At 61.2% G+C, this 18,495-nt stretch overlaps 1 protein-coding gene across 2 annotated transcripts in view; it reads right to left on the bottom strand.

Moving 5' to 3' along the window:
• Nucleotides 1–18,495, bottom strand: part of ADAP1 (ArfGAP with dual PH domains 1) — a 49,854-nt gene that overhangs the window by 14,299 nt on the left and 17,060 nt on the right. For both annotated transcript variants that reach the window (XM_048224798.2, XM_048224799.2), the window contains exons 2-4: nt 10,679–10,809; nt 6,303–6,394; nt 1,082–1,164 (exon numbers count right to left, since the gene is read on the bottom strand). In XM_048224798.2, the coding sequence (XP_048080755.1) occupies nt 1,082–1,164; nt 6,303–6,394; nt 10,679–10,809 (306 nt within the window). The remainder of the gene's footprint in view (nt 1–1,081; nt 1,165–6,302; nt 6,395–10,678; nt 10,810–18,495) is intronic.

The following is an 18,495-nucleotide window of genomic DNA, read 5'->3' as shown; positions in this document are numbered from 1 at the left end:
CACCCGCCCGCCAAGAACGGCGGTTGGCGGCACCGGGAGCTTGGAGGGATGTGTTCTAATGGGGGACCTCGGGCCTGGGACAGGGACACACTTTTAGGCAGGAAGGACCCCCAGCTTGTCACGCCGTCATTACCACCTCGCGAGCTCCGTGAGGCAGGAGGCGGAGGGAGAGACCCGGCCCTCCCGGACCTGAGTGCCTGGAACGGACCCACACGTGCAGGGGAGAGGTCTGCTGGTGCTGCTGCCCTGCAGGCAACCCCCACTTCTGGAACCCAGACCCCACGCTTTCCCGAGAGAGTGGCTCCAGGACCCAGAGGCCGGCCCACATCACGCCTCCCAGCCTTCGAGACCTGGCCCCATGGCGGCCCCCCCCCCCCCCCCGCCCCGGCCCGGGCCGGGCCCTCTAGCCCCTCAGCCCCTCCCGCCAGCACCTGCTCACCCTGCACACGGCCCAGCAAGGGCCCACCTCCCCGCCCAGCCAGGGTGCCCGGCGCGGCCCTGCCGTCCCTAGGCACCTGCCCTGTCTGAGCTGGGCTGCTGATGGCCGCAGGGGCTGAGCACCAGGCCACCAAGCTCGGTGTCAGGAGGACCAGACACTGGCCCAGAGCAATTAGCCCATCCTCCAGATTCAAAACAAGCCTCGCAGTGTCAGGAGTGGGAGGGAGGGGTACAGGGACCAACACAGAGGGACAGACAGGGACAGACACAGAGAGATGGACACAGAGGGACAGGGACAGGGGGACAGAGAGACAGGGACAGGGGGACAGACACACAGAGAGACAGGGACGGGGACAGACATGGCCAGAGACACAGACACAGAGAGACAGGGACAGAGAGAGACAGGGACAGGGGGACAGACAGGGCCAGAGACACCGACACAGAGAGACAGGGACAGGGGAACAGGACCAGAGAGACAGACACAGAGAGACAGGGACAGGGGGACAGGACCAGAGAGACAGACACAGAGAGACAGGGACAGGGGGACAGACAGACACAGAGAGACAGGAACAGACAGAGACAGGGACAGGGGGACAGGGCCGGAGGCAGAGGCGCAGAGACGAGGGGCCAACGCCGGCCTTACCTGCGGAGTAGGGCTCCTGCTTGTCAGGGTGGGTGAACTCCTGCCGCTCGTACTTGGCCCGGATCCACTGCTCGCGCAGGAGTCTGGGAGGAGAGAGAGCGCCGCGCTGAGCCCGGCCGCAGGGCTCACGGAGGCTCCTGGCGCCCCTGGACACAAGGCCCCGCCATGTCCGCATGTCCGCCACCCCGGAAGGCAGGGCTGAAGGGCCGCCAGCTTTGATATTTAAAACCATTTGCTAATCAGACGGTGTTACCACTAACCCCCCCTTAGACCAGCTCTGAGGCGCCCGGCTGGCTCCGCGGCTGGAGCAAGCGACTCTGGATCTTGGGCTTGTGAGTTCGAGCCCCACGTTGGGTGTAGAGACGACTGAGAAAATAAACTTAAAAAAAATTAGCTCTGATTCACGCACCATCAAATGCGGCCGCTGAAAGCGTCAAATACAGAGGCTCAGTCCCTCCCACAGCTGTACTGCCATCACCCCAGGGAGGATGCCTGTGACCCGGCCCCGACCACGGCCCACTGCCATGCGGACTGGCCTGTGTGGATGCGGCCTCGAGCAGTGCGTGTGGCCTTCTGCGGCGGGCCTCCCGCACACAGCAGTGTCCACGGCTCACCCTCACTGTGGCGTGGACCCGTCCGTGCGTCGCGTCTTCCCGTGGCTGAGTGACGCCCTGTCCCCACCTCCTGCCTCTGACTGCTGGGATGGCGGCCCGCACGAGGCGGCAGAAGGGGCGTCTGCCCAGGAGCCCGCTCCCCCGGGGGTGGGATGTGGCGGCCACACAGGAGGGCTGCTCTGTCCTGACCCCCACAGCCCCTCCGGCGGCTGGGCTGCACAGGCCTCCAGCGGCTCCCGCCCCCCTGCACAGCCGGCGAGGCCCCAGGTCCTCATCCTCGGTGCCCTGCACCTCGGCCGACCCTGGGGCTGGGGCTCGGCCTCCTGTCCCGGTCACCGCCCTGACCCAGGCCACCCCACGGGCTGCTCCCCCAGCCGCTCAAAGCCCTCTGTGGCCCTCCTGCCTCGGCTCTTCCGCTGCTGACAAGACCCTCGTTGCCCCCCAGCTCAGCCTGGGACCCCTCCCCAGCCCTCCCACCCTGCCCTTTTTTTTTTTTTAAGAGTTTATTTATTCATTTGACAGAGATAGAGACGGCCAGCGAGAGAGGGAACACAAGCAGGGGGAGTGGGAGAGGAAGAAGCAGGCTCCCAGCGGAGGAGCCCGATGTGGGACTCGATCCCGGAACGCCGGGATCACACCCTGAGCCGAAGGCAGACGCTTAACAACTGCGCTACCCAGGCGCCCCCCGCCCTGCCTTCTGACCCACCTGCAGCCCCCAGCCCCTCTTCTTCCAGTCTCACCGCTGTGGCAACACCTCCCGTCCCCAGAGGGCGGCCACGGCCTTCACGTCTGCTTCCGAGTCACATAAGCTTGGCTGGCATCATGGCCGAGATGGCTCACCCGCTCGGAAGGGGCCGTCTGGCTCTGGAGGACACGCCGGGTATGTCTGGGACCCCGGCACGGCCCCGGGGGCTCTTCCCCCCAGGCGGGCATACAGAATGCAGCAGACAGGCCACCCCCGGCCTCGTGCTGGGCCCGTGCGGCCAGACCAGGCTCTGGGGGCCCAGCTCTGCGGGTGTGCACATGGTCCCGGGGCCTCCGAAGGCCACCGGGATTTCCCGTCTCCTGGGTCCAGAGGCCCCGGTCTAGCGCAGGCACCGCAGGCCCGGCTCCTCCTGCAGAACCAGCCCCTCCTCCGGTGACCTCAGTCTCTGCCCATCTCCGCACCGACCCTCCCTGTGTGCCACGCCCCTCCCTCCTCTTCTGAGGACGCTCACCATCCCAGCTCTGTCGCCTGAAACCCGCGTGCCCTCATTCCAGGCCCTTTGTTTCATTTGCAAACACCTTGTTTCCAGATAAGGGCCCTTCACAGGTCCTGGGGTTCCGACCTGACCTGCCTTTTGGGGGACACCATTCAGCTCCCGACAGGGTCTAGCTGTAGGACCCCGGGGAGTCTGCTCCCTCCTCCACCTGTTTCTCTGTAACACGGGAACGACGTGTCCGGCTGCTCAGACACGTGTGCGAGCCAGGACCTGGCGTGTTAACGGGACGCAGGCAGCTTACAGCCATCCCGTGGCCTCGTCCGCAGCCCGTCACCGTCACGCGGGGACCCCCGAGGTCCCAGGCCCCTGAGGCCCCCCCCCCCCCCCCGGGCCTGGCGCAGAGGCTCCCAGCGGCAGCAGGAGGAGAAGGAAGCCCGGGAGCAGGCGCCAGGCCCCACCCTGCTTGGCAGACCGGTCTGAACCACTCGGCCACCAGGGGCCCCGATGCGGCCAGGGTGCCGTAGCATGGGGCCCTGCCCTCCTGAGGCCATCCCGCCCAGCTTCCCCCGCCAGGGAAAACCAGCAGCAAAGGGGGTTCCCACTCTCCTCCAAGCCTCGTGAGGAGGCAGGCCCACACCCCCAGGAGACTCTGCTGTTGAAACCTAACACCCACCCTCGGGAGCTTAGGGGAGACAGGCGTCACCGCTTCCCCGCCAGTGCCAGGGCCCGCGGGGTCACTGTGGGCCCCTCAACCCGGAGCAGATGTGGAGCCTGGACGTGTGCTGGACGGGCTTCCTGGAGCTGGGAGGGCAGGGGGTGGCCAGGTGAGTGGGGTGACCACCGCCCCTGCGTCTAGCAGCTCCCCCAGCCCTGGAGTTGCCCCACTCTGACCCCCAGGGCCTGCTTCCCACATTCCCACAGCCCATCAGGGGCGCCTCCAGCGCCAGGAGGCGGCGGACCCCTTCCTTCCCCCCCACAGGAGCGTGGCCGTCTGCTGGCTCCTCGGCCTGCCCTGGCGGCCGTGTCTGCCCGCCACTCCCAGCCGCCCTCCCACCCCCTGGTTCGGGCAGCCTCTGGGTCCCACACTTCAGGACTCTCTGCCCAAGGTCCAGGCCTGGGCTTTCCCTCCTGGGGAGGTGACGGCCCTTGCGCCTCACTGTCCCCTTCCACAACGTGGGCAGCTCCCCCAGGCAGTGTCTTTCCCGTCCTCTGTACTGCGGGGAAACGGAGGATACACTCTCCCCACGGGGGTGAGCCCACAGCCCACACGGCCGCCATCCCCACGCGCCCGTGCCCTCTCAACTCCCCAGAGCAAACCCAGACCGCCTAGCATTTTCTCTGCCTGACTGCTGAGTTACGGCTTGAATTGCGTCCACCACTCCCAAAACTACGCTAGAGGCCTGACCCCAGCACCTTGCAGATGGGCCCCCATCTGGACGGATGATGGCTGTGGATTAACACGCTACAAAGCGTCAGGCTGGAGTGGGGGTGCCCCCAGAAAGGGGGTCTGGACACACACAGGACGGTTGTGTCCAAGCCCGGGGGCCTCAGGGGACGTGCCCCGCACACCCGGACCGTCAGCCTCCAGGAGGTGAGACGGTGGGTTTCCGCTGTGTGAGCCGACCCAGCTGGGGATTCACCCCCCGTAAGCCAGCACAGAGCCCCGTCCTGCCGGGAACCCTGCCCGCCGAGGGCTTGGGGGTGCCTTGGGGCTGCGGCCTCCCCCGGGGCCCCTGGGAGGGAAGTGGGGGGCTGGCTTGCAGCAGAAGCAAAATCGAGAGGAGCCCTGCTGACTTTCTTCCCACGATGGCAGGACTGAACCCGAGGGCAGCGGGGCGGCACAGGAAGGGGGCCCAGGTCTCCGCCTCTGAGTCACTGCCTGACACGAACATGACCTTGTCCCCAGGCCTTCTGGGCTCGCCTGTGGGTTCTGAGCCCCAGACGGGAGGCCGGGGAGGGGCCACACTTCCCCTGGTTCCATCCGCAGGACACCCTGGGGGGCTCCCTGGAGGCTGCGGCAGCCCCCTGCTCCAAAAGTACCTGTCGTGGGGGGGGGGAGAGCTGCACCCTACAGTTTACAAAGGGATTCAACCCACGCTTCCCACTATGCATGGCACTCCACAGTGAGCTCGGAGTGTCAGCCAGCACACCGCACTGGCCTCGCGGCTGCCGGCTCAGAGCTCCCCGCGAGGGGCTCAGGCCCCACCCCTGCAGGCATCTGCACCCTCCTGGACCTCGGGGACTTGGCCTGGGCGGACCTGAGCACCTACTGAGCGTGGGGATGGTGGCAGGCTCGGCTCCCACAAACCTTCACCTGGCAGAGGCTTCTGGAAGGCGAGTCCTGCCCAGCGTCCACTTGCTCCCTCCCGGGCTGCCCAGTCACCCGGACAGGCCCTGACCACACAGCCCCTGCACGGGGTAGGGGTGGTCTCTGCGAGCATGTCACAGGGACCAGGACATGGCCTGGCCAGGACACGGTCCGTGGGCCAGGCTGCCCCTGTCATCCACTCCGAAGGGAGATACGGGGCACACACACAGATCAGCACACCGCAGAGCTGCCTGCAGCCGAGGCGATAAAATCACGTCTCAGAAATAGCCACCCAGCCTCGCTGATGCATCCCGAGGTGGCCAGGAAGGGCTTCGGGCTCCAGATTTCCCCGAGCCCAGAAGTGGACGGGGGTGGGGCACGTCTCAGGATGTGACCCGGTACCTGCACCGGGGTGGGGCCCTGGCAGGGCGTCCTGTCCCCGGAGACCCTGCGGCTATCCGCAGCCTCTCCCCGGCCCGGGAGGTAGGTGGGCCAGGTCCTCACCCTCCTTTCCAAGAAAGGGAAGTCTGCTCCCAGGAAGCAGGCCTCCCACCTGCCCCATCGGGCTTGGGAATTCCCAGCAGTGAGCCCACATCCCGGGTTCTGGCCTGCTGGGGTCTGTGCCACTCACTCCACCCCTTGGGCCCTGGGAGCACCCTGTCAGAAGAGGGCCATTCGTTTCCAGGCCATGGCTGAGCCACCGTGGACACCGGCCAGCAGAGGCAGGCCAGTTGGGGGGTCTGGGTGACACCCAAGGGGCCAGTCCTGTGCTGGGGGTGCAGAGGGACGAGGCATCCTGGGAGGCGATGCCCAGGGAGGGAGGGGATTCAGGGAGGTCTAAAGTGCTGGGAGACGGGGGGCCTAGACCCGGGTGGACGCTGCCCTGAGCTCCTCTGACCACCCACGGGCACGCGAGGCCCTGGAGACCCACAGCGAGGGCCCCACTGCCCTCCCTCCAGCCACCGGCCACTGGCCACCACCCCACTGCCAGGCTCTGGGGACCAGGCCATCCTCCCCCAGCTCTCGGGTGGCAGCTACTGCCCCGCCCGGTGGGTCCTCCCGACACCAGCCCTGGACAGAAGCCCCCTGTGACTTACTGACAGTCGGAAAACGTGGGCCGGTAGTAGAACGGAGGCACTTTGGACGCGTACGTGTCCCTCGCAGCGTCGTTTCCGTGGGAGGCCATGAACTGCAGAGGGAGAACGGGGTCAGTGCTGCCAGGCCGAGGCCTAGCGCAGGGGCTGGCGACCCCACAGCTCTGGCGACCCCAGCCCCTCCTGTCCCAGAGAGAGCAGTCTGCAACGGCCACAGGGACAGGCCCTCCAGTTCTGCCGGGGGCCCTGGAGCCGGTGGGCCAGGCCCTGCTCACGTCCCCCGGGGATGCAGAGCTGCCCCCTCTGCCCAAGCCACCCCGTCCCTGCCTCACGCAAGGCCTGCTCTCCCCTCATCTGACCCACACCCAGCAGGCAGCCCTCGAGTACTGGGCACAGTGGCGACCCGAGACGGAGACTGCCCCGGGGAAGCAAGGTCTGTGTTCCCCCGAGGCTGACGGACGGCAGCAGTCAGGAACCTGAAGCAGGTACCACACAGGCAGTGGGGGAGCCGCAGGTGCAAAGGCCCTGGGGCAGTGCCAGGTGTGCCGGGGGAGATGCCCCCGGCAGGCTGGTGCAGGGTGTGGGGAATGGGGAGGGGACCAGTGGGGCCTGACCACACAGCGGCCTCAAGGGCAAGGAGAGCAGAGGGGATCCCTTCTGCTCCAATCCTGCCTCCTTTCTGATTCCCCCCCAACCCCGCCACCGAGAGAAAGCCTTTCTTCTAAAGGCATCGAGCTTTGAGGACCATTAGGTCGTGACCATGGCCAACCCAAGTGGGTCAACTGGAAAAAATCACCAACAATAAGACACTTCAGCAAAAGGCTGGTACCAAATTAGAATTCCAAAATCAGTTGCTTTTCTAAAACTTCAATCAAGAACTTGGCAAAATACTGAAGAGCCAGCCTCATGAGAAACGCTCAAAGTCTCCACAAAGACAGGACGTCCGCACCTCACAGTGTTGCTCACGAAACCTCACACAGAGACGTGCGCGCGGAAGGGTGGACACACGCTGCCTCCTGATGCTGGTCTGTGTCGTTTTTGAAGTTGTTAAAAAAAATAGAATTTTTTTTTAAAGATTTTATTTATTTATTCGACAGAGATAGAGACAGCCAGTGAGAGAGGGAACACAAGCAGGGGGAGTGGGAGAGGAAGAAGCAGGCTCCCAGCGTCGGAGCCTGATGTGGGGCTCGATCCCAGGACTCTGGGATCACGCCCTGAGCTGAAGGCAGACACTTAACCGCTGTGCCACCCAGGCGCCCCAAAAATAGAATTTTTTAAAGCTAGCAATGATGCTAAAGTTGATTTAAAAATCAACAAGCAAAAATGTTCTAGAAAATTCTGCAAAGACTCTTCCTACCAGATATTAAAACCTGTTACTGACCAGAGAGCCAAACCAATGCAACCAATAAAAGGTCCAGAAACGGCTCCGGTAAGATCTGATACTTGACACTGGATTTAATCAGATCAATGGCAGGACGCTCGCTAGCGGACCACCGGTGGGGTCAGGAAACTGGGAGACCAGCAAAGAAACCGTGCAGTGGGACACAACTTCTCCGTCAAATCAGCTCCAACTGAATTAAAGATGTGAGTTCCAAAATTAAACAGTAAAAGCAGCAGAGAAAAAACCATGGTATAAGTTTTAAAATGATTTTAGCAAAACAAGGGAGGAAATCTTTGTGACTTTGGATTCAGAAACGGTTTCTTAGATGTGATCCCAAAAGCACAAACAACAAAAGAAAGAAAAATGGAACTTCGTCAGAGGCAAAAACTTCTGTGCTTGGGTGTTATACGCAACTAATGAATCATCGAGCCTTACATCGGAAACCGGGGATGTACTGTATGGTGACTAACATAATAAAAAATCATTAAAAAAAAAAAACAACTTCTGTGCTTCAAAGGAGCCGTCGAGGGTGTGCAAACATCAGGCTACGGGACAGGAGCCGACAGCGAACGCCGTGGCGCGCGGCTGTCGTCGCGCCAAGGGGCCGGCAGGAGTGGATGTCCAGGGGCAGGACGCAGGCGGGCGGCCTCGGGGCGCGGGGCTGGGCACCGGCCCCGAGGTGGTGGGAATACCGGAACCGCAGGCAGGCGGTGGCCGCCCAACCCCGGGAATGCGATGAACGCCACTGGGCGGTCACCGTAAAATGGCGGGCGTGAGAGACTTTCACCTTGGTCCTAGAAAACACGCACCTGTTGCTCCTTCAGCACGGCCAACAGGTCATTTAAAAAGGAAGTTAAAGAGAAGCCGCAGAAGGAGAAAACTATCTGCAAACACCGTATCTGATGAGGGACCCGGGACACGCTTCTAGCTCGTGAGTAAAAGACAAGCCGCTTTTGAAACTGGCGAAGGATCTGAACGGACATCTCTCCAAAGAACACAGACACACGGCCAACAAGCACAGGAAAGGATGGTCACCAGCCAGTCACGGGGGAAACTGAGTCCAACCCAGCGCCAGAGCGTACCCTGCACCCGTGAGGGAGGCCGGAATCGGAGGCTGGCCATGGGAAGGGCTGGCGGGACCGACCCGCATCGCCAGGGGGCTCGGGGCCCTGCTGGGGGCGGCCCGGCTGGTCCCCGAGGGCTGAACTCAGACCCAGCCCCGCGACCGCATGCGGAGAAAGGCCGCTTCTGCCCATGCTCGAGCTCGCCCAGGACGGTTCCCCGCGGCAGTACTCAGGACAGCGGAACAGAGAGACGGCCCACGCGTCCACCGATGGTGGGGGGGTGTCAGCCGAATGTGGGCCGTCCACACAGCAGGAATTACTCCGCGGGAGAGGTGCGTGTGGCCGGGACACCTGCCACCACATGGGCGAAGCCCGGACACGTGCTGCTCCACGGGGAGGGGGGTCACAGAGGCCGCGGGGGCAGTGACCGCACCCTTCCGGAAGACGCACATCCATCGGGACGGAAAGCACCCCTTCCTGCTCCCAGCGGGGGCTGGGCGGGGTTGTGGGGGAAGGGGCTGCTGAGGGGCTCGTTTGGGGAAAATACTCCAAGACCAGGCGGTGGGGACGGCTGTCCAGCCGCGCCGTGTAGTAAAGCCTCGGGCGGCCGTCTGCATGGCGTGCGAATTCTCCCTCAGTGACACCGCGATGAGTCAACCCGGCCCGGGGCAGCGCGGGCCCATCGAGATCCCCTAGAGCCCCGACAACCGCAGCGGACTGGTGACTTTGACTACAACAAAGTAAACGAGTCTCCACTGCAGAACCCACCACGAGCAAAGTCAAAAGACAACCCAGAAAAACCGTCTCCTGCTACCACCTGGAAGGGTCAAGTCCCCAAATATAGAAGAACACGAGAAAGCGAAACAGCCAGCTCCGCGCCAGCGAGGGGCCAAGGGCGCGGGGAAAGCCACAGACGAGAAAGCACAGGAGCCTCTAAACCGTGTCACAGATGCTCAGTGTCTTCCAAGACACAGAAATGCCACACGACGACCCCGCGAGGACCCGTACAGGAAGAACACGGGGGCCGGTGTGCAGGGATGAGGCGAAGGCTCTCACACGGCGGGGGAGGTGTGTGTGGGGTGGAGGCACAGAAGCCTCTGGGCAGGAAATTGCAGTCACGTGGCCTTGGACCCCGTGGCCTTGGACCCTGCACTGCCACGTGCAGGGACGGGCTTCCTGGACCTGCCCCTGGTCCTGCAGGGCCACAGTGCACCTGCCTGGCGGTCACTGTCCCTCTAGGCGCCTGGTTCAATAATCAGGGGTCCCCACAGGAGGCGCCGGGTAACCCTCAGTGCCCGATCCCTTCCACGGAAATGCCCTCAGCGGGCATATCTGTGGGCATGCGGACCAGATGAGGGTCACTCCGGCCCGTGTACGGGACGGCTAGGGGCACAGGTTTCCTTGTCGGGGGCGAAATGTCCTACAAGTGACCTTGGTGACAGTGGCCTGTGAACCCACCGAGAGCTGCTGAGTGGTGCACTGTGGACAGGCGACCTGGGGACCAAGGGCACAGGATACATCTCACCCCGCCCGGCCCCCCTCCCCGTCCCTCACTCCCACCCACCCTCTGCTCTCACTCCCCACACATTCCCCTCACACCCCGTCCCCATCCCGATCCCATCCCCCATCCCTCCCGTCCTTCTCCCCACATTCACCCTCTACTCCCCTCCCCTCCCCCCACCTTCTGCACTCACTCCCTTCCCCTCACCCCTTCCCCATCCCCCTGCACTCCCCCCACCACCTCACCCCAATCCTCCCCCCTCTACCTCTCACCCCTCCTCCCCCCCGCAGCATTGGCCCCAGTCAGGCACCAGGGGTAAAGGCACCCCCGGGGTGTCTGACCTGGGAGGCCAGGCCAAGGGCACCCAGGGAGCAGCAGGACTCAGGGTCTCCTCCCCACCCACCGCCACCTCCATCCGCTCTCAGGCCCATACCTCCACTTGAGCCTCCTCCCAGGCATCCAGACGGACAGACTTCACCTTGCTGACCTGGGGGATGTTCCGGTGGATTCCGGAGCAGCTCAGACAGATGAACACCCCCAGGGTGTAGGAAGCCCAGTCGGGATCTGGAAGGCAAAGGCCAGATGCTCAGGGAGGCTCTGCCCCAGGGAATGGGACCCCGCCGGGACTCTCTCTGGCCTCAGTCTCCCCACCCGTGCAAAGGGAGGCTGGCAAGGAGATCCCCGAAGCTCACGGGCTCGTGTCCCACGCGAGGTCCCTCCCGCCCGCCACAGGTGAGCAGCGCCACCCCCAACGTCCCAGCCGCTCCGCGCACACCCAGGTGGACAACCTGTGGCTGTGGGAGACGCGCTACACGATGACGCGCGACTGGCACCACGCGTGGCAGGCGTGACAGCCTCGGCCACGCGCTCAGACACGCCTTCACGTCTTGCTCACCCGCAGAGCGCAACGGGAACACGTGTGTGTGTGCGTGTGGACACAGCAACGTGCAGAGTGCTGACGGCCGCGTCACCCAACTCGGGGTACAGTCCAGGTGGAAGCGCCCACTTTTCTGCACATTTGCAGCTTTTCATATTGAACCATGGCCAGCGGTAGAATGTGGTGCTTGACAAACTGGGCACTGGGAGCGGCCCCAGTATCGATCCTCATGTTCCGCACACCTCACCCTCGTAACCGAGTGTGGGGGCCGGGCCGAGGGAGGGACTCCGAGCGCGTGCACGGAAGGGACGGCCGGTCTCCGAAGCACCTTCCACTTGTAAGGAGAGCTTCTCCGCACCAGGTGGTTTAAACCCAGAGGCCAGGAGGCCCATAGTCTCTCCCCAGATACCAAAGGCCAGACCACAGGCCCATAGCACGTGCTAGGAGCGTGTTTTCAGGGCACGTGGATATGGAGTGGGCAGGTGTGGGTGTGCACGTGTGTGTGAGCAAGTGGGCAGGTGTGAAGTGTGAGCGAGCGAGCGGGCAGGTGTGGGCGTGAAGTGTGAGCTAGCAAGCGGGCAGGTGTGGGTGTGCATGTGTGAATGAGCGAGCGGGCAGGTGTGGGTGTGAAGTGTGAGCGAGCGAGCAGGCAGGTGTGGGTGTGCTCATGTGTGTGAGCGAGCGGGCAGGTGTGGGCGTGAAGTGTGAGCTAGCAAGCGGGCAGGTGTCGGTGTGCATGTGTGTGTGAGGGAGCGGGCAGGTGTGGGTGTGAAGTGTGAGCTAGCAAGCGGGCAGGTGTGGGTGTGCATGTGTGTGTGAGCGAGCGGGCAGGTGTGGGTGTGAAGTGTGAGCGAGCGAGTGGGCAGGTGTGGGTGTGCTCGCGTGTGTGAGCGAGCGGGCAGGTGTGGGCGTGAAGTGTGAGCTAGCAAGCGGGCAGGTGTGGGTGTGCATGTGTGAATGAGCGAGCGGGCAGGTGTGGGTGTGAAGTGTTAGCGAGTGGGCAGGTGTGGGTGTGAAGTGTGAGCAAACGAGCAGGTGTGGGTGTGCATGTGGGAGAGAGCGAGCGGCCAGGTGTGTGTGTGAAGTGTGAGCGAGCGGGCAGGTGTGGGTGTGAAGTGTGAGCGAACGAGCAGGTGTGCGTGTGAAGTGTGAGCGAACGAGCAGGTGTGGGTGTGTATGTGGGAGAGAGTGAGCGGCCAGGTGTGGGTGTGAAGTGTGAGCGAGAGGGCAGGTGTGGGTGTGAAGTGTGAGCGAACGAGCAGGTGTGGGTGTGAAGTGTGAGCCAACGATCCGGTGTGGGTGTGCACGTGGGAGAGAGCGAGCGGCCAGGTGTGGGTGTGAAGTGTGAGCGAGCGAGCGGGCAGGTGGGGTGTGGAGGCAGGTGCAGCATGCATTTCTGTTTCCTGGACCAAGGACCCAGCAGCACTGGCCCTAGGGGCGCCCGGATCCAGCCCTGGACTCGCAGCTGCCGAGGGCACCGCCCATGCCTTGGGCCCAAGCCTCCCTCCCTCCTGTCTGGGGAGACAAGGGCCGGCTTGCTGTGAGATCCGAGATGGACACAGAGGGTGGGTGGGCTGAGCAATTGAGCCAGGGGTTCTTGTTGTTATAGGCCTTGCTCACTTTCCAAACCTGGTAGCTGAGCTGACAGCATCCCTGTCCGCATCGCCGAGGCGCCCGTGGGGTGCACTCTAGGGTCTGGCAGAGGAAGTGGAGGCCAGGGAGGCAGGTCGCTTCTAAGTGGCCCCCAGAATAGAGAAGTTTCAGGAGAAAAACAGCCACGTCATCGTGGGGGCCCCCGCGCTGAGCCCCACAGGCAGACTGTCCATGGGGGCTGGGGATCCTCCCAGCCCCCGCCTCCAACCTCGCCTCGGTGCCTGTTTATGGGGTGGGGGCAGCTGCTGCAAGATGGGACTCCTGGTGAGTCTGGTGGGCTGGGGGACGGGGAAGTGACCCCACGCACAGACGCAGGCTCCTGGCACTCTGAGACCAACAGGGCCCCAGTCCCCGCCTCCTCCCTGTTCTGGGGTTGGCCGACATCAGCCTTCCCCCACTGGGGCCAGCGAGGGGTTCAGCCCAGAGGTCCCGAGGCCTTGGAGCCTTGCTTCTGGGGGCCTTACCCCATCAGAAGAGCTGTGAGCAGAGGGGCAGGGCAGACCACCGACCCACCCACCCATCCTCCCAGACACCCCCTCTGTCCACCCCTGGCTCCTTGCCGACCCCTCACGGCGCCCCACAGCCCCTTTGCCTGCTCCGCCCACAGGCCACAGGCCCGGAAGCCAGAGCATCACATCAGCTTTCTGTTTGGAACCTTCCGGGGACTTTTCACCACCTCTCCTGGCTCCTCCCCGGGCACTGCTCCAGCCCCCCACGCCTAGCCAGCCCCTTCCTCCGCACGTCTCAGCGCAAATGTCACCCTCACGGGGCCCCCTGGCCACCAGCTGGGGGCACCCTCACACGTCCCCTGTCATAATGCCCTTCTCAGCTCTTCACACCATCTGCCAGGCTGGCACTGAGTTTCTTTGGCTGTCTCCAGAGCACTGCCTGTCTCAACCCCTGGAATGTCAATGGGTCAGGCGCCTGATGTGCTATGGGCCCCCTCCCAGCAGCCTGGTCCCCAGATGTCTACACGGCCCCCACAGCCACGTCCCTGAGCTTCCTGCCACTGGCCCAGGGTAATGGCTCAGGGGACACCATGGGACAGGCCACCACCCCTGCTGTCCTAAGCATGGACCTGGGGGGGTGTCTTGGCAGCAGGGCCTAGCTGCAGCCAGAAGCCAGGCCTCTAACATACTGGGGTCCTCAGAGCAGTCAGGATGGGCATGCAGGGGACCCCAGAGGGTGGGCAGCAGGGGAGAGTGGGTGGGGAGAAGGCCACACGCCCCAGTTCCGTGCCTCCCTGAGGGCTGGGTGGGGGTCAGAGGGCCAGAGAGCCACCTCTAGCCCAAGCGCTCTCAGCAGCACAGAGACAGAAGACACCCCCCCCCCCGCCATAGGACCCAAGTTTCCACAGGAACCTGGGGATGCCGAGGGCAGGGCGAGGGTCCACGGCTCCGCAGGAACCAGCCTTCCACCTCCATCCTCTACTCTCGGAAGACACTCTCCCTGCATTGCTGCCAAGGGGGCACACCGAAGCCCCTGGCACTCCCACCTGCCAGGCCCCCACCCCATGCACCCCTGTCCCGCAGCCACAGCCCACCCTTGGCAGCCCACTTGAATGCCTGGGCACACCCACCCTCCTTGGACCCCAGGAGATGCTCCCTCTTCGTGAAAATGCTGCCCCACCAGGAAATGAGCAACTCCTCTGTTCTGAGAGAACAGGAGCAGGGTAGACCCACGTGGGCCAGCTGGGCGGGGGCCCTGGGCCGCTCCCACCCTTCCCCTGGCGCTGCTGCTCTGGGGGAAGGGGCCCTCCCAGCAGTGAGGAGCCAGCAGGAGCAGACAGAGCTGCGGGCAGCAGAAACCTGGCAGACAATCCTATCAGGACAGGGCAGCAGGCGTCCTCCCGAAGCCAGACTGGGGAGCTGTGGCTCCCTCACCCATTCACACTCATAGGAGAAACGCCTGGGGCCTCCCCCACCAGCGGCTCACCAGGGAGGACCCGGCTGCCCCATCACACATGCCCCAGAGCTGAGCAGACCCCCAGCTGAGCCAGCTGGGCTGGGTCCCACTCCCTCCCCACCCTTCCTAGCTGTGTGTCCCAAGGCAAATTACTTCACTGCTTTGTGTCTCAGTTTCTCCTTTGCAAAACGGACAGAACTCCACCACAGACACAAAGACCATTCGCACGCAGACAGCCTGGTACGCCAAGTGCTCAGTTAATGCCGGCCATCGCAGAGCGGCCCGGCCTGTCCAGGGGGACTGCTAACGGCTTCCCCGTTCACCCTCAGACATGTCCCGGTTCAGACGCTCATTTCCTCAGCCCCCCTGACCACCGGGGCTCACCAGCATCTGTTTCTCCTCCTCCCTGGGTCACAGTGTGTGACACTTCCCAGCCTCCTGGAAGCCAGTGTGGCCAGGATTCCGGCCTGTGGAATGTGATCAGAGGGACCTGTGTCCCTCCAGGCCTGGCTGACAGCCATCACCCACCCATGGTCCTCCGTGTCCCCATCCTTGGCTGACAAGGGGGAAGGGCAGAGCCCCTGAGTCACTGTCTGGAGCAGAGAGGCCCCAGAGAGCTGGGACTAGGCCTCTCTGCAAAGCACTGTGGTCTTTTTTTTTTTTTTTTTAAAGATTTTATTTATTTATTTGACAGAGATAGACAGCCAGCAGGAGAGGGAACACAAGCAGGGGGAGTGGGAGAGGGAGAAGCAGGCTCCCAGCAGAGGAGCCTGATGTGGGACTCGATCCTGGAACGCCGGGATCACGCCCTGAGCCGAAGGCAGACGCTTAACCGCTGCGCCACCCAGGCGCCCCCAGCACTGTGTTCTAAGCAAGTAACAAGTCCCGTCTCTGAGATGCGGGGCTATTTGTTACAGCCGCACCCCTGCCCGACGGTCTGTCTCCCCACTCACTGTGGGCCTCTTGCGGACCTAAGTCCCAGCCCCAGGACCCAGCACAGAACCTAGCCAAAACCAGGGGCTCAAGCGTTCCTGATGAATGAATGACCAAACAGCCCTTGCCTGCGGAGTCCCCACTTCCCAAGAGAGAGCCCAGGCCTTCTCCCCCTCCACCGACACACATTTGCTGAGGGAAGCCCGGGGCGGGCAGGGAGCACGGTCATGCAGAGCACAGCGGCTTCGCGGAGCAGAACAGAGCGGCCGGGGTGGCAGGCAGTTTATAGTTAAGCGCTGTCCTGGGGACCAAACTGACATCCAGAAAGGGGAGAGTTCCAATTCTCCCACTGGGCTCTGTGTCCCCAGAAACCTGCAGCAAAGCCGCAACAGTTGAGCATAGAGAGCCCAGCAGGAACGAAGTCCTGGGCAAGCAGCAGCCCTTCTAGGCCTCACCCTCCTCCTCTGTGACATGGGACAATAATGGCGACTTGCAATTTGAGCCCAACTGGGAAAGTCACTGGGGTGCAGGAGAGACCCCACTTTTCACCACTTGCTAACATCTTCTCTGAGTGTGGACCTCCGGCCCAGGCCTCTCTCCTCACGGCCTTCATCAACTTGTGTGGAAGTTCTGAGACTGGCTGAACAAAGACCACCAAACGCTCCTGCTCAGCCAGCCTCCACCCTCACACACGGGCTCTGGGACAAGGCTGTCTACGTCCTGGCCTAGAAGACCTGTAGACAGAACACTTCTGCAGGGATTGGCAAGCTGTGGCCCTCAGGCCTGTTTTTGTAAATAAAGTTTTATTGGCACACAGCCACGCCCATCATTTACATTTTTGTCTGTGGCTGCTTCTACAATTAAAAGGCAGAGCCGAGTGGTTGTGGCAGAGAAGGTGTGGCCAGCAGGGCCTGAAATATTAACTATCTGGTCCTTTAAGAAAACATTGGCCAAGCCCTGTGTTAGAGGAGAAAAGGGTGAGACAGATGTGAGCCCGAGGAAGGCATGTGATTGGAAGGCGTAGCGTTCAGCCACCGCGAAGAACCATCTCTCTGACAACCAGGCTGCCAGGATTCAGGAGAGGTTTAAACACTGCCTGGCATCCTGCCGCCTCCCAGCACCCACCGGTACGCAATTTCGGGCTGTCTGACCCCCTGCAGTGCATCCGGCATGGGTGTACACACATGGGTGTACGCATGCACCCCTCCAGCATAACCCGAGCAGCTGCTTCCACAGAGGGCTCAAGGACGTCTGAAATTAAGAAATGGAGACACTAGGCAACACAAAGGTATCACTTGTACCTTTTTAAAAAAGCGTTGGTGATGGAACCCCATTACGCGTCCACGAGAATGGCTGAAGTGTGAAGGACCGATATTACCAAGTGACGGGGATGAGAGCAGCTGGTGCTCTCGGATGCTGGCAGGAGAGTGCGTTGGCTCCACTCCCTTTGGAAAACAGCGTGGCAGGTGCTCACACATCTAAACATCTCTCTCCCGTAAACCAGCAGTTCTACTCTAGGTATTCACCAAAGTGAGAGGAAAACATGCCCACAAAGAGATCTGCACACCCCACAATATACGAAGGAGATAAACACCGTGACCAACGGCGATTTATATCAGGAATGCGAAGTCAGCTTCGCATTTGAAAACCAATCAATGTAATTCGCCGTATTCACAGATTCAAAAAGAAAAACCGTATGGCCGTGTCAATAGAGTCAGAAAACCACATGATAAAATGTACCATCTTGGTAAAAATTCTCAGAAAACTAGGAACAGAGGGGGACTTTCCCAACTTGATACACAGCATCTATGAAATCGCTGACATCATGCCTGATGGAGAAAGGCTGAATGCTTTCCCCTAAAATCAGGACCAAGACAGGGATGTCTGTTCCCATCACTCTACTCAAAAGCGAATACTCAAAAGCAGTGAAAGAAATAGAAAGCTTCCAGATCCGAAAGGAAGAAATAAAACCTCTTTCATTCATACACAACATGGTTATCAACATAGGAAATCTGATGGATTTCACAAAAACCCTACTAGAACTAGTAAGGCTGCAGGATATAAGATAAATATACGAAAATCAATTATATTCGTATACATCAGCAATAAGCAGCGGAAACAGAACCTTTAAAAACACTGCTTACGGGATTGTTGCCCAACAACGTGGATGTTTTAAATGCTGCTGAACCACACTTAGAGTAAAATAGTAAACTTTATGTCACGTATGTTTTGCTACAATGAAAAGTTAAAAACACCATTTATAATTCATAAAAAAATGAAACACGTAGGGGTAAATACGACAAACAGCGCACCGAACACTACAAAACCTTGCCGAGATACATCACAGACCCCCAAATATGGAGTGAAAGATACCATCTTCCTGGGTTGGAAGACTTGATATCACGAAGATGTGAACTCTCTCCAAATTCATCTATAGATTCGATGTAAACCCAATCGGAATTCCAGCAGGATTTTTAAAATAGAAATGAACTGATTCTAAAATTCGTATGCAAACGCAGAGGACCTAGAGTAGCCAAAACAACTTTGAAAAGGGACAGAAACAGAGGACTAACACTACGTGGTTTTAGAATTTATCGTAAACTTATGGTTATCAAGACCGTGTGGTATTGGCATAGAAACAAAGAGCTCAATGGCGCAGAATAGAGAGCCCAGAAATAGACCCACAAGTGTTACTGACGCGGGTGGAAAGGCAAGTCAGCGGAGAAAGAATCGTCTTCCAGCTCATGGTGCTGGAACAGTTGGGTGTCATCTGCAAAAGTCCTAAACGCCAGTCCATACCTCCCGCCACATACAAGAAGTCATTCAAACGCATCATCGCGCTAAATGTAAAACCCAAGGCTATAAGCCTTCCAAAAGAAATC

This window comes from Ursus arctos, unplaced genomic scaffold (assembly GCF_023065955.2).
Source record: "Ursus arctos isolate Adak ecotype North America unplaced genomic scaffold, UrsArc2.0 scaffold_2, whole genome shotgun sequence".
NCBI lineage: Eukaryota > Metazoa > Chordata > Mammalia > Carnivora > Ursidae > Ursus > Ursus arctos.
Note: the sequence above shows the minus strand (reverse complement) of the source record. Positions and strands in the feature narration are given on the sequence as shown.